Consider the following 12,087-nt stretch of genomic DNA (forward strand, 5'->3'; position numbering starts at 1 on the left):
ACATGTTCATTCAGTCTGTGCTACTGTACTGAATTTAGTTTCACTGATAAGTTAAAGTGCTCAGGTAACAGTTTGCTTAAATGTGCTTAAAGTAGTTTATAGAAAACTGTTTAACTTTTTAAATGAATGTTAACCTGATTTAAACTGCAGCATGAAAGAAGACAGTTACACTACTAAATGTAATTGAAAGAAGGTGTAAACCAGTTAAGTTCATTTGGCTGAAATAAGGACGCAATGCTTTAATCAGTAGTAGCATGCACTGCCTTACAATGTCTTAACACCTGTTGAGCTTTGAGTAGCAACCCATCGTGCATGTGGAGACAGAGACTGTTATGCAATCAGAGAAAGCACTAAAATCATCCCCCCTCCCATAAAAGTTAATACAGGCAATACCTTTTTAGTATGATTCTTTAATCTTGTCCCCTGAGCAGTATTAACTGTGCTCTGTACTCTACAGGAGGCACACTGTGTCCAGAGAGCTGGTAGCCATTCTGCATCACTGTTGGCAAGTCTAAACATCCAAAGAGAGCAAGCTCAGTTCTGCGACTGTGTGGTCAGATGGAGACAGAACCCAGGTCAGCTCTACCCTGCACACAGGTTAGCAACATTAAATGGCTTTGTCAATCGCAAACATGCCATCAGGTACAAACTGCCAGAAGATTAGAAATTCTTGTTTATATTGTCAGTTGTAAGCCTTGCACAACATCACATATCTAATTACTCTTTTCCCTCAGGTGTGTCCTGGCAGCTTCTAGTCCAGTTTTGGCAGCTATCTTGTCCTCAGCTGGTGCCCTGGTGGAGCTGCAGGCTCCATGTCTGTCTGACTATGTACTGGCACTTGTTTTGGACTACATTTACACAGGGGCCTTGCCAAACACTTGCACCCAGCAACAGCATTACAATCTGCTCACTGCTGCCACCTACCTGCAGATGGATGATCTGCAGGAGGCTCTGAGGACTGAGGTGAAAAATGTGGATAATACAAGAGCAACTGGAGGTGAAAATCAGCCATATAAAGACATTAATGATACTTATAGTAAAAGTGTGAACACCTTTAGTAAGTGTCTGCCATTATCAGATAATTGCAGTGTTGATTCACTGGAGAGAGAGGATCAATGTTGTGATGAAATGGATACATGGAGAAGTAGCTGGAAAAATGGTGCAAGCCCTCTAAGCAATGCGAGTACTGGAAGTATGAATGCAGATTACTACAGACAAGTAACTTATCTGATGCCTCGGGATTTGATCCAAAATATCCCTCACGCCACTAAAGAGCACAGGGTGACAAGAATGGACAAAGAGGTGCAAAAGGATCACTTTCACTCAGCTGGCACAGTGAAACCAGAGAGTTGGCAGATGTGCACAGAAGAGGAGCAAGAGAGGAGAGTTCAGAACAGGAGGAGCTTGTATTCACTCTGCACTGCTGAGGTGCAAGAGGAACAGACAAGTGCAGCTGAGAAGATGCAGCGACTGTGTTCAACAGTGAAAAGAAAAGCAGAGGAGAAGCAAAGTAACAGACAAGAGGAAGACAATATCCGTCACTCCCCCCTTCTTCATCTCTCGACCTCCCTTAAGGACAATGTTTCTCCGTCACTTTGCTCCTCCTCTTCCTCACCCTCATCCTCACATCTGTCCTGTGGGGCAGTGCCTGTGATTCGTCACAGCAGTACAACCGTTATGGTCGAAGCGTCTACAATGCCCGTTTACCATCCAGTGTCCCAGGCCTCAGTCAGCTCCAGCTTCCCTGACTCACGATCAGCAAGCACAGACAATAACAGTATTATTGAAGATATTACCACGAAACCCAAAAATTGTGATGGGGCACAGAATCAGGATTATAGAAACAATAGAGACCACACTGGGACACAGAGTTGGGATTACAAGGCTAGTTCAGATCAATGTGCAATGCAGGAGTTATGTTACAAATCCAATGCAGGTCAATCTGACATCCTAAAACAGGATTGCAACAGCAGCAGTACAGCTCATGGTGAACATATGGGCAATGGATTACCTCACATTACAGATGATAACGATCGCCATGCTCATTCTGATTCATTTCAGAAGGGTCACACAAAGCATCGCAGGGATGATTCAGTGCCACCGAATGAGGATTGCAGCAGTTTCACCCAAGTATTAATGTATAAAACTGATTGCAGTTTTGATGAGTTCCCCTCCAAACATAAGCGACCGGATTGCTCTGATTGCTACAATATCTCAATGGCAACTGCAGCAGATGAGCAGTCCATTCACTCAAAAGATCAGAGTGCTGTAGTTCCACTTCCTGTGCAGGAGTCAGACACAGGAAGTGACTCTCACTGTGAGGATTTGTTTCTCGAGGGAGAAGCAAAAGAGGAGCACAATTACTCAAGCAGGTGTCCAGTTCAAATGGATGGGCAAGATAGCCACTGTGACCCTTGTGGACTCAAAAATGATTGGTACCCAAACTTGCCTAAAGATGAGAGAGACACAAAAGATGCTGCTTCTAGCCAGCATGAACATGACAAGGACACAGCTATGGATAATATTATTGGTTGCACATCTCTGCAACATGAGAACATCCCAGGCACTAAGGTCTCAGAGCCACACCCAAGTTTTACAATGTGTATGGACACCAAAATGTCTGACCCTGCAAATAATGTTGTGGGGCAGTCATACCGCGGGCATCTTCGTTATCACTGCCTACCCCCGAAGGACTCAAAAGTATCACACAGAGACCCTGATCACAATCACTCCCACCCGAGCCACCCTGATCATTCAGACCAATCCAATGACGAGGAGGAGGCTGGTAATGCTGCCACTCCAGATCTCAGTCCTCTTAGGCAGCACTTTGCTACTACAGACCAGATTCTACTGCTGGACATTAGTGCCAAACCTGCAGAGTTGTTGGTGTCCTATAGACACAGACCTGATGAACAGGAGAAATTGCTTTCCTTCAGCCAAAGGGACACCTTTGGAAATGGGCGTGTTGACGAGAGAAAAATTGTCGGAGAGCAAACCAGGCCAGGACCTGAGGTTATACATAAAGCTGGGGCTGTGGTGGGTGAGAACCAGGCCGCTACTTTGGCAGTCTGTTCACCTCCTCGAGTGCCAGGCTCTGTGCAAACCCCTGTGTCATCTACCTTGTCTGTCTGCATGCCTTCTACCCTTTCAGTCAGCATGCCAACAAATATATCAGCTCCTCTGTCAACTCCTGTTCACCCTTTCCAGTGCTCTCTATGCGACCGTTCCTTTAGCCAGCGAGGCTCTCTGAATCGACATGTGCGGAGCCACCTTGGCGTACGGCCCTTCCCCTGCCCTCGCTGCCCTATGACCTTTTCACGCCAGTACCGCGTCTCAGAGCACATGCGTGTTCACCAGCGCTGCGTCCTTGGGGGTGACTTTCAAAAGCCCCCTGCGTCTTCAATATGAGGAAATGAGGAGAGGCCACAAAAGCGACTGTCCTGTTGTTTGAAAGAACTACATGAAAGATGATTTGGGCATTTAAGAAATAAAGATCAAAGATCAGAATTAATGGGTATCTATGCCTTCCGGGGGCCAACCGTAGGAGCTAACCCTGATAAAGCTACAATGCAATGAAAATCGGCCATTCCACTTAAGGACAAAAGGGGACAAGTAAGCAGTAAGTGATAGAAAAAAATATTTAATGCATCAATCAGTTTTTTCAACAATGGAACACATGACTGCTCGTGAAAGGGGCTGCGCGTAGTGATGAAGGCACAGCTGATCATCACCTGATGCTTCTCTGAGGTCTGTGGGGCTTGTAGTCATCTTTTAGCTCATTGTTTCAGTTTTCCAGTCCACAACTTTGCTGTTTTGGTTCACTCATGGTTCATGGTTCATGTATTTGTGTCTGCTAGATGTGTAATAAGAAACTGTCTGTTTACAAGTTCACCATATCAATTTAAGAAAAACAGTTATTGCAAGCTTATGTTGCTCCATATCTGTTGCATTGCAGTGTAAATGGGCCATTTATAAATGTAAAAGGTGATTAAAAAAAAAGGTGTCGTGGTCACCATGTGTTTTCTCAATATTGGTAGCTAATTCTTTGTCAGATTGACATCATTCCATTCAGTGCTCTGCCTGTATTCAGCAGGTACTGCATTGTAATCATGAGGTTTTCTTTGGCAGGCAGTCTAAAAGCTGCAGCTCTGAACACTTACGAAGGTTTTGTAAAACAGCCGTCTGTCACGTGTCATTAATGTGACTCGCATTTCCTGTTTAAACTGTGTGGGACATCACACTTTTTTCATTAAGTGTAATTAATGATAGTTGTGATAACCATTATTTAACAGAGTTTCCATTCCTTTATTTATGCATGTTGTTGTTTCCCTTTGTTTATGGGATGCTATAGGGTGTGTAATCTAAAGGAGATTCAGATTAGAGATGAATAACATGCTTATTTTGTAACTGACCGAGAAACTGAGCTTAGTATGTTGTGTTGTATGCCTGGTGTGTGTATGATGTGATGGATTTTTTTTCCCTTCAAGTTTTCAGATTGCCATGAAAACCCTTTAAATAATACAAATTTGAATATGATGTTTGGTGTTACGAAAGAAGCTACGTTACATGTGTTCGATTGTTGTGTGAGTTGTGCTATTCTGTACTCAAAGTGAAAATATGAAATACTGAACTTTATGAAAAATCAGTACCTAGAGCTGGTCCTACTCCTGACCCTTTTGTACACACTTTTCAGACAGACATATTCTAAGTTGTAGCCTGTTTTCCCATTATTGTCCTTAAATGCTTTTTGCAAGCTCATGCTGGCTGTTGCACAGGAGGAGTTTATATATAAGTCATGGTTTGCAAAATATTGCACTCCCTGTTCTTGCTGTTAACAGAGAAATTTATTAATGATACCGTGTGTCTCACATGCTGTCCTCCGAAAGTGAGGACAGTATGTTGGGTGTCACAGTGTTTGTACTTCTTGGTGTTGCTGGTGAAACATGAGCTGACATGGCAGTTAAAAAAAAAAAAAGTATCAAGGGCAGCCATGGGATTCTGTCTGTGCCTGCTCTGTTTTGTCTATGCCAAACTTCTTCAGTATGGTACAGAAAGGTGGAAATGGATCACTTCGTTCTGTGCTCAACACTTCAAATAGTAAAAACATAGGGAACAGTTTACCAGAGGTGACATGTTTATGGCTGACTTGTTCACATTGCATTTTCATGTTCAGATGTTTCCACTCTCCAATAAAACACTCTCTCCTCGTAAAATGTTTCAGAATCAAGATGGCTGTCTGTTTGCACTTTGTAACAATGCAGCTCCAGATGAAAACCATTAATAAATGCTCACTTTCCAATAACCTGTCATGTCTGTGGTGCTAAAAATAAGTACGCGTGACAAGCTTGTAATTCTAAGGCAATAGTGAATAATAATTATGAGGTTTCATACAAACATTAAGTCTGCAGCAATGTTCATGGTTGAAGTCTGGTCCAGAGGTCTAAAGGCAAGTGGCCGAACAGTAGCATGATCAGTCTGAACTTTTGTCCTGTGGTGTAGTTGTACAAACATGATGTGGAGACAGGTCATCTGATGCTAGACTGCAGAGTGAGTAGCAGTTAAATGTCTACACAGTGGGAAAACTTCACTGCCATCATCCTGTCCGGTTATTAAAAAAAAAAGAAAAAAAAAAGAAAAAAAGGTTCAAACGTTAAAAAAATATACATACATACACAACTGTTCAAAAGTTTGGAATCACCAGCCACAAAAGCTTTGGTGCAGTCAGATGGCTGAGTGAGAGGACTGTATTTTCTGAATATTCTTTCATGCTTTTAGGTTGTAGAGGGCAGAAAGACAGATACCCTGAGCAGTTCAATTACAGAAGAACAGAAGAAATTGCCAGTCATTGCTTGAAGAATCTGGGATCTTAGCATCAAAATCCACACAGATTTCCACACAGAATATCAGCTAATCACACCGTAGACCGACCAATCACACTTAAAAGTTATTCAGTCTAACCACTGAGCAGACTACAGAGGGCCAAAGAAAAACATTTAGAGCCCAGTTGTTGAAAAAGCTGATCTAATAGGTAATTCCAAACTTTGTAAAAATGGTACATATTATCTGAAATTGCCACTGAGAAATGGATAATATGTGGGAATCATGTATCCTGTTGTTCCCACGAAGAGAAATACTGTGGCTGTGGTTCATAGTTCCTCTCTGAGCTCAGTTTATTGTACTTCCTCTTGTGCTTGTTATTCAACTGGTTCTTCAATCGCTGCAGCAGTCATCACTACAATGGCCTGAAGAGAAGAGAAAGAAGAGCACTTTAATATGTGACTGAGCTGGTCCTTAGTCATGCTGCAGTTTCTGAATCTTAGCAAAATGTCTCGTCCGGAGAGGAACATGCATGCGCGTGTGTAATGTGTGGAGGTGGGCTGTGAGTCTTTTTACCTGGCTCTTTGTGGAGCGCAGGGCAGCCCCAGCCAGCGCTGACATTACAATTAAAATGATTGCACCCAGAACACTGTAGAACAGGTAGATGGCTTCTATAGATACTCCCATGGCCTGGAAAAAGATGCAGACACATATCAACACATCCAAAAACACACAACTGATATCCATAAAATGTCACATACACATACTATCAGCTGCAGACCAAGCTGAAATGTATCGCTTTAAGAACATTATAATATTTAGGCCATAATGTTCAAAGTCATTATTAAGGTCATTATTATGATTTGATTTGCTTCTTTATTTCATTTCCTTTTTTAATTTAATTCCAGCATTTCTTTTATTTAAAAATGTTTGCTTTTATGTCATAATGGCACTTTTCATCACACAGTCTGAGACAAACTGAGCAGAGCCAGTTATGTGATTGGCTGTTGCTTTGTCAGCCAGTGATGAAAATTAGTAGCCTATTGTGAAATTAAGCAGAAATTGGGGAATTTCTTATTATTTTGTCTTATATGAGTAAGCAAAGCTAAATGCCTTGGGTCTCAATTCATAATGATGCAATTTACATAAACAATTGCGACGCAGTCTTAAAGGCCGACCATTTTCCATTTGATACCAGCGTCTTCTATCAAGCCAGGGTACACAAACTGCATGTTCAATATCATGTTTTAATTAAGCCTTAATTCAACAAAGAAATTAAGAAGCTAAAACTTGCTATTGATTTGTAATCTATATTGGGCACCAGCGCCAACGAAAACGACAAATATTAATGAAAAAAAGTGAATCACCGTGTACTGCGCTGGCCATCCTGGGTAACTGTCTGTGATATTGTCTTCAAGATACTCATCTTGTGCATAGTGGTGGTGGTGGTAGTGGTATATTATGTCCGGTATGGTGTTAAGGATAGACCAACATACCCCAAGTAGGGTCACAATACTCAAAGCCAATGATATGGTTACCTATATGTACACACCAACAGAGAGAGATGAAGTTATAAATGGTGGTCATGGTTCATACAGTATATGGACAACATGGAGGGCCCTGCAAATGCCCAAAAATCAATTACTTCAATTACTCTGTCAATAAAAGGAGGGATTAACAACTAAATAAGTACTGAGATTTGTATTTTAGACAAATTATTATTACAAGCATTGATTGTATTTTATATCTTTATCTGTCTTCCAACATGTCTAGGGTGGATCTTTACTGAGATGTCTTATCTGCAGGGCTCTCTTGGTTCTCTACATAGACAGTTCTTGGAAATCAAAATATTCCCATAGAGCTTACTGTTTTCTTGGTCAGGTTGTGGTCTGCCACAATGTACAGAATCCCACATAGAATGAACTACAAGAGGAGGGAAAAAAGCAGTTTCATTACATTGCCCTCAAATGGTTTGGGATACTGCATGAGACAGGACAGCAGAGACTGTTGCTGGTGCTAAATGAGCTCAATTTACTCCCAGCCCTCAATCAAATCCTGTAATTCATATTATTAGCGGTTTCTTGGTTTTGTTATTTAGCTGTTTAGTAAATAAAAACATGACTAGTAAAGTGCTGAATCCTTTCCATTGAAGCCACAATGATGCACTGATGAATAATTCCCTTGTCATTGATACCAACCAGTATTCCCTTCACAAACACAGACTGCATAACCGTCCATTCGTTTTGAAAAGCGTGTGGTAGGACTGCAACACAAATGGTGAAGAAAGCTGAGCCCAAGACCAGCATGATGACCTACGAGAAGATCGAGAACAACTTCAAGCATGACCTCTTCACATTTCTTTGTTAGGATTTGCCTTTTGTCTTTTCCCAGTGTTTTCCATTTCCCTTTTTCCCTAGTGTTATTTGTCTGTTTGTCTGTCTCCCCTGTGTATTAGAGCTGAGAGCTGGCAGTATTTAGGAGAGGCTCCCTGGCCACGTGGTTGCCAGTTCGTTCAGTGTGGTTTTTGTTCCCCCCTAGCTTTATTTACCTATATAGACCTCAGTTCAAGTGCACTTTGTGTTCATTTCTTTGTAAATACAGTAAATGGTTTTGTGTTTAAGACATTGTCTCCGTGTTGGTCAGCTCCTTTGAGTTCTAAAATATATTTTAAGGATAAAATCCTAACACTCTCGTATCTTTCATTAATTACTTTTAAAAACAGTGTGCGATAAATAGCCGTGTGTGTGTGTGTGTGTGTGTGTGTGTGCGTGTGTGTGTGTGTGTGTGTGTGTGTGTGTGTCTCACGCCAATAATCTTGGGTTGCCCTTTAATGAAGCGGTGTAAAGGTTTGCTGCCTCCCACTGTGGTGCCTTCTTGAAGACTTGCATTATTCCCGCTGGCAGGGATGAGCTCAGCAGACATCCTGTGGACAAACAGACACAGAGCACAAACACATGGCAAATATTCTAATGAATGTGCTGCACCCATGTTTCAATCAATTGAGTCAAATTAGGTCTCATGCTGGTATGGTAAATACTAATTACAATTTCTTAGGATGACGTTTTTGTATATACTTGTTGTTTTTAATTTGCTTGCACTTGTTCACTACTCGATCTGCTTTATTGATGCTGCTGTAAATTGGAATTTCCCCTCACGGGACTAATAAAGGAATATTGAATTGAATTAAATTGAATGCTGATTTTATGGAGTCTGATTGATATTGGCCAATCAATTCTGGTTCTTATCAAATCCAGAAGGAAAAATGCATCTTTACAATATTTGGTCCCTCATGGCAGAATGTTTTGGCAGGAGTTTGATGTTTGTTGTTTTCCATCTGCTAGCAGAGTCCTTGCTTTAAGAAAATGCTTTGTCATGCAGATGTACTTCCTTCCTGGCAAGAAAATCGTTATTGTGTGGGTGCTGACACGTGAAACCTAAAATGTAAATGAAAGAGCAAGAAATCCCAAACTTTGATACTTTTAAGTCATTTTCAGGACTCAATAAGCACAGCGGAAAAATATGTTTCTTAACATATTTGATTTTTATTTATTCATTTGTGTATTATTTGAACCAGAAAGAAGTCAGTTTGGATAGCAAACTAAGCTTATTTCATCTGGTTTATTCACACTTTATTCATCTAAATGAGCCTATTTAGTCTCCAGTGTCAACATCACAAAGTTCTTCATTTAAAATGCGTTCAACAACTACAGCTCCCATGAGGCCCCGACAGCAGCCAATAGCTGAGACCCAAGGCATGTGTTGTTGTTGTTGAATACGAACAACTAACCACTAACTATTATTTTTGATTACAATAAATAACAGTGTGGCGCAGCAGCAGATATGGGTTTATGTCACAAGGGGACTAAATGCACGAGAAACTCAAGTTTAAGCTCGTCAGAAAGACTCTTTATGTTTTAGCAGATGTAAACGGTGCAGGCGAGCTTCACACTTAAGGTCTGTTTCTTATATTAACACTGACATCAAGCAACACTGCAAATCATTTACTAAGAAAATGTAGCAAACGAAAAATCCGGTTTTCATCCACTGGCGGAGAGAGAGTGAAAAAAAAAAGTTTTGGTGTAAACAAGTAAAACACGGTGTGAATCTGATCTGACTCTGCTCTGTCTCAAATTAATGCAACGTGAATGGGAGCACTGTTTAAGTGTTAGTATGGTTTAAGTGTTAAATGTCCAGCAAACCTGTTAGAAACGAAACAAACGGCAGAAAAGAGCAGGAGAAGCAGACCTTGAGCAGTTCTGTGATCGGGGCTGCGCTGCAGTGTTCGCTCTTCACTCCAGTTCACATCTGCAGCGGCGGCATGGGGGATGCGTGAACGATCCGTTCATTTTGAACGCAACCGGACATCACGTGCTTGTTGTTGCAACTCATGAGGAATGCCCTTCCAGTGGAGGAAATATGATGAAATGTGCTAATGGCCTTAAAATGGAGAAAACGCGATCCAATGTCCAGTATTGCAGTGCCGTATGCTGACCTACATACTAGAAAAAGGTTTGGTACTATGTGTTTTTTAATTTTTCTCAACCCTGCCCCTTAAATGGCCATTTGCCACTCACTAATTACATAAAAAGTTTGCAATCCTTTAGTCTAGCAGAGTTATCAAATGCAAAACAGTGAGGTTATGTATTCAACAAGTCCTCCAAATGAAATGACCAAATATGCTCTGTGTAATTGTAATTAATTTCTAATCAGACACTCCTATCAGCAGATAGAGGTGGAAATTAAACCACTCTCCCCATTAGAATTGTTCAGTTCAAAAATGTATTTGTAGTCAAAGCCTTTGGAGTCCTTTCAGATCAATATGTAGCCTAAGTGAACAGATCAGCGGATGAAGAGCCACGCGTCTTTGTCCCATTTTACTCTGTTGCACAAACATTAGTAAATGGATTATGTAACAATTAAACCCAGTATTGCATTTTGTAGAATAGGCATCACACAAAGCTTATTAATTATTGTGTCAATTATTGTTTGACTACACATAGTGGGAGTTTGTGCGTGATTGTGTCATTAGTGTGAGAGGTTGGACAGGCTGCTTTCTCTTTGCAAAAGAAAACCATTTGACCACAAGCTTCTTTTATTGAAACAAAGAACCAACAACATGATCAATTCTTGCTTTAACAGTCCAAAATGGTTGACTCCTAAAACAGAGTTAAACTTTCCTTCACTCAAGCAAAATCTCAGGGGGGGACAGGAGGATGAGGTGTGTGTGTGTGTGTGTGTGTGTGTGTGTGTGTGTGCGTGTGTGTGTGTGTGTGTGTGTGTGTGTGTGTGTGTGTGTGTGTGTGTGTGTGCACGCGCGCGCATGTGTGCGTGTGTGGGGTCCAGTTACACACAGGCCGAGCTGAAATGGAGGAGTATGTATGGAGAAGGAATGTGTTGCAATAGTGTGTGAGAGAGGGGAAAAGTTTCCTGTTTTTCCAAAACTCACACAGCTGTGTGCATTGGTAACAGAATTCAGATAAAAGGGGCAGAGATGGACTAAAAGGACTGTTAGAAGACAGAGAACAGGGTGGCCAGGGAGTCAGCAGAGGCAATAGGAAAGAGATGAGGCTTCTTTTAAAAGAGGGTTCATTATTAGATATGAAACAGCTGTTAGAAAAAAAGCAACAGGAGAAAGATGAGATGTTTCCTTTCCTCCCTCATGTGATTTACTCCCTTGTATCCCAGTCCTTGACTAAAGTAAGCCTACTTATGCAGCAGTACCAGAGTGTTAAAATACTCCATTACAAGAAGAAGTGGTGCATTCAAAACTGTAACAATATATCACATCTTAGAAACTAATTATATATTTTCTGTATTAAATCTTAATCAGAAAAATTACTGGTGAGTATAGTCCCTAAATACAGTAGTAGAGTAGAAGTGCAAGGTGGCATAAAATGATAAGAAACTATAACTACCTCAGAACTGTATTTAGGTAGAGTACGTCAGTGTTTCCATCTCTCCATAAAGCTGGAGGGAGGGAGGACACCAGAATAGAAACTGATCCATTAAGACAGTAAAGTGTTTGTTTGGTTCTTTCCTTGCAGTAGAGAAGTGATCTCTGTGTTATCATTCTCAACATCTCTGCCATGTGGACCTCAGAGTTTAATATTACCAGAAGCAAAGTGGAAGAAAGCAACATGAGGATACTCCTTCCTAACAAAAGCAAACTTTCATGGCAGCATTAACTACAGGAACAGTTTTAAGGCTACTTACCAAAGTGTGTAACAGCGATACAAGTTATGAAATGTGAGTGTTTCAAAAAGGAAATAA

General features: G+C 41.0%; 1 protein-coding gene across 1 annotated transcript; it reads right to left on the reverse strand.

The window, feature by feature from the left end:
- Positions 1-5,120: 5,120 nt before the first annotated feature.
- On the reverse strand, positions 5,121-8,739 carry LOC139335802 (uncharacterized). The gene is made up of 6 exons (XM_070969602.1): positions 8,623-8,739; positions 8,016-8,129; positions 7,684-7,740; positions 7,185-7,355; positions 6,394-6,507; positions 5,121-6,242 (listed from the first exon to the last, which is right to left on the reverse strand). The coding sequence occupies exons 1-6, from the start codon at positions 8,737-8,739 to the stop codon at positions 6,195-6,197; spliced, it is 621 nt and encodes a 206-aa protein (XP_070825703.1). The 3' UTR covers positions 5,121-6,194.
- Between the last annotated feature and the right edge of the window lie 3,348 nt (positions 8,740-12,087).

Source organism: Chaetodon trifascialis, chromosome 1 (genome assembly GCF_039877785.1).
Source record: "Chaetodon trifascialis isolate fChaTrf1 chromosome 1, fChaTrf1.hap1, whole genome shotgun sequence".
NCBI lineage: Eukaryota > Metazoa > Chordata > Actinopteri > Chaetodontiformes > Chaetodontidae > Chaetodon > Chaetodon trifascialis.

Bases quoted from the DNA above. Each gene is read 5' to 3' on its own strand.
- LOC139335802 (XM_070969602.1), bottom strand. From the start codon at position 8,739: ATGTCTGCTGAGCTCATCCCTGCCAGCGGGAATAATGCAAGTCTTCAA. The intron at 7,741-8,015 runs GTTGGTATCAAT...CTCCTCTTGTAG, and splicing joins TGTTTGTGAAGGGAATACTG to TTCATTCTATGTGGGATTCT. The intron at 6,243-6,393 runs GTAAAAAGACTC...TCTTCTCTTCAG, and splicing joins TGCGCTCCACAAAGAGCCAG to GCCATTGTAGTGATGACTGC.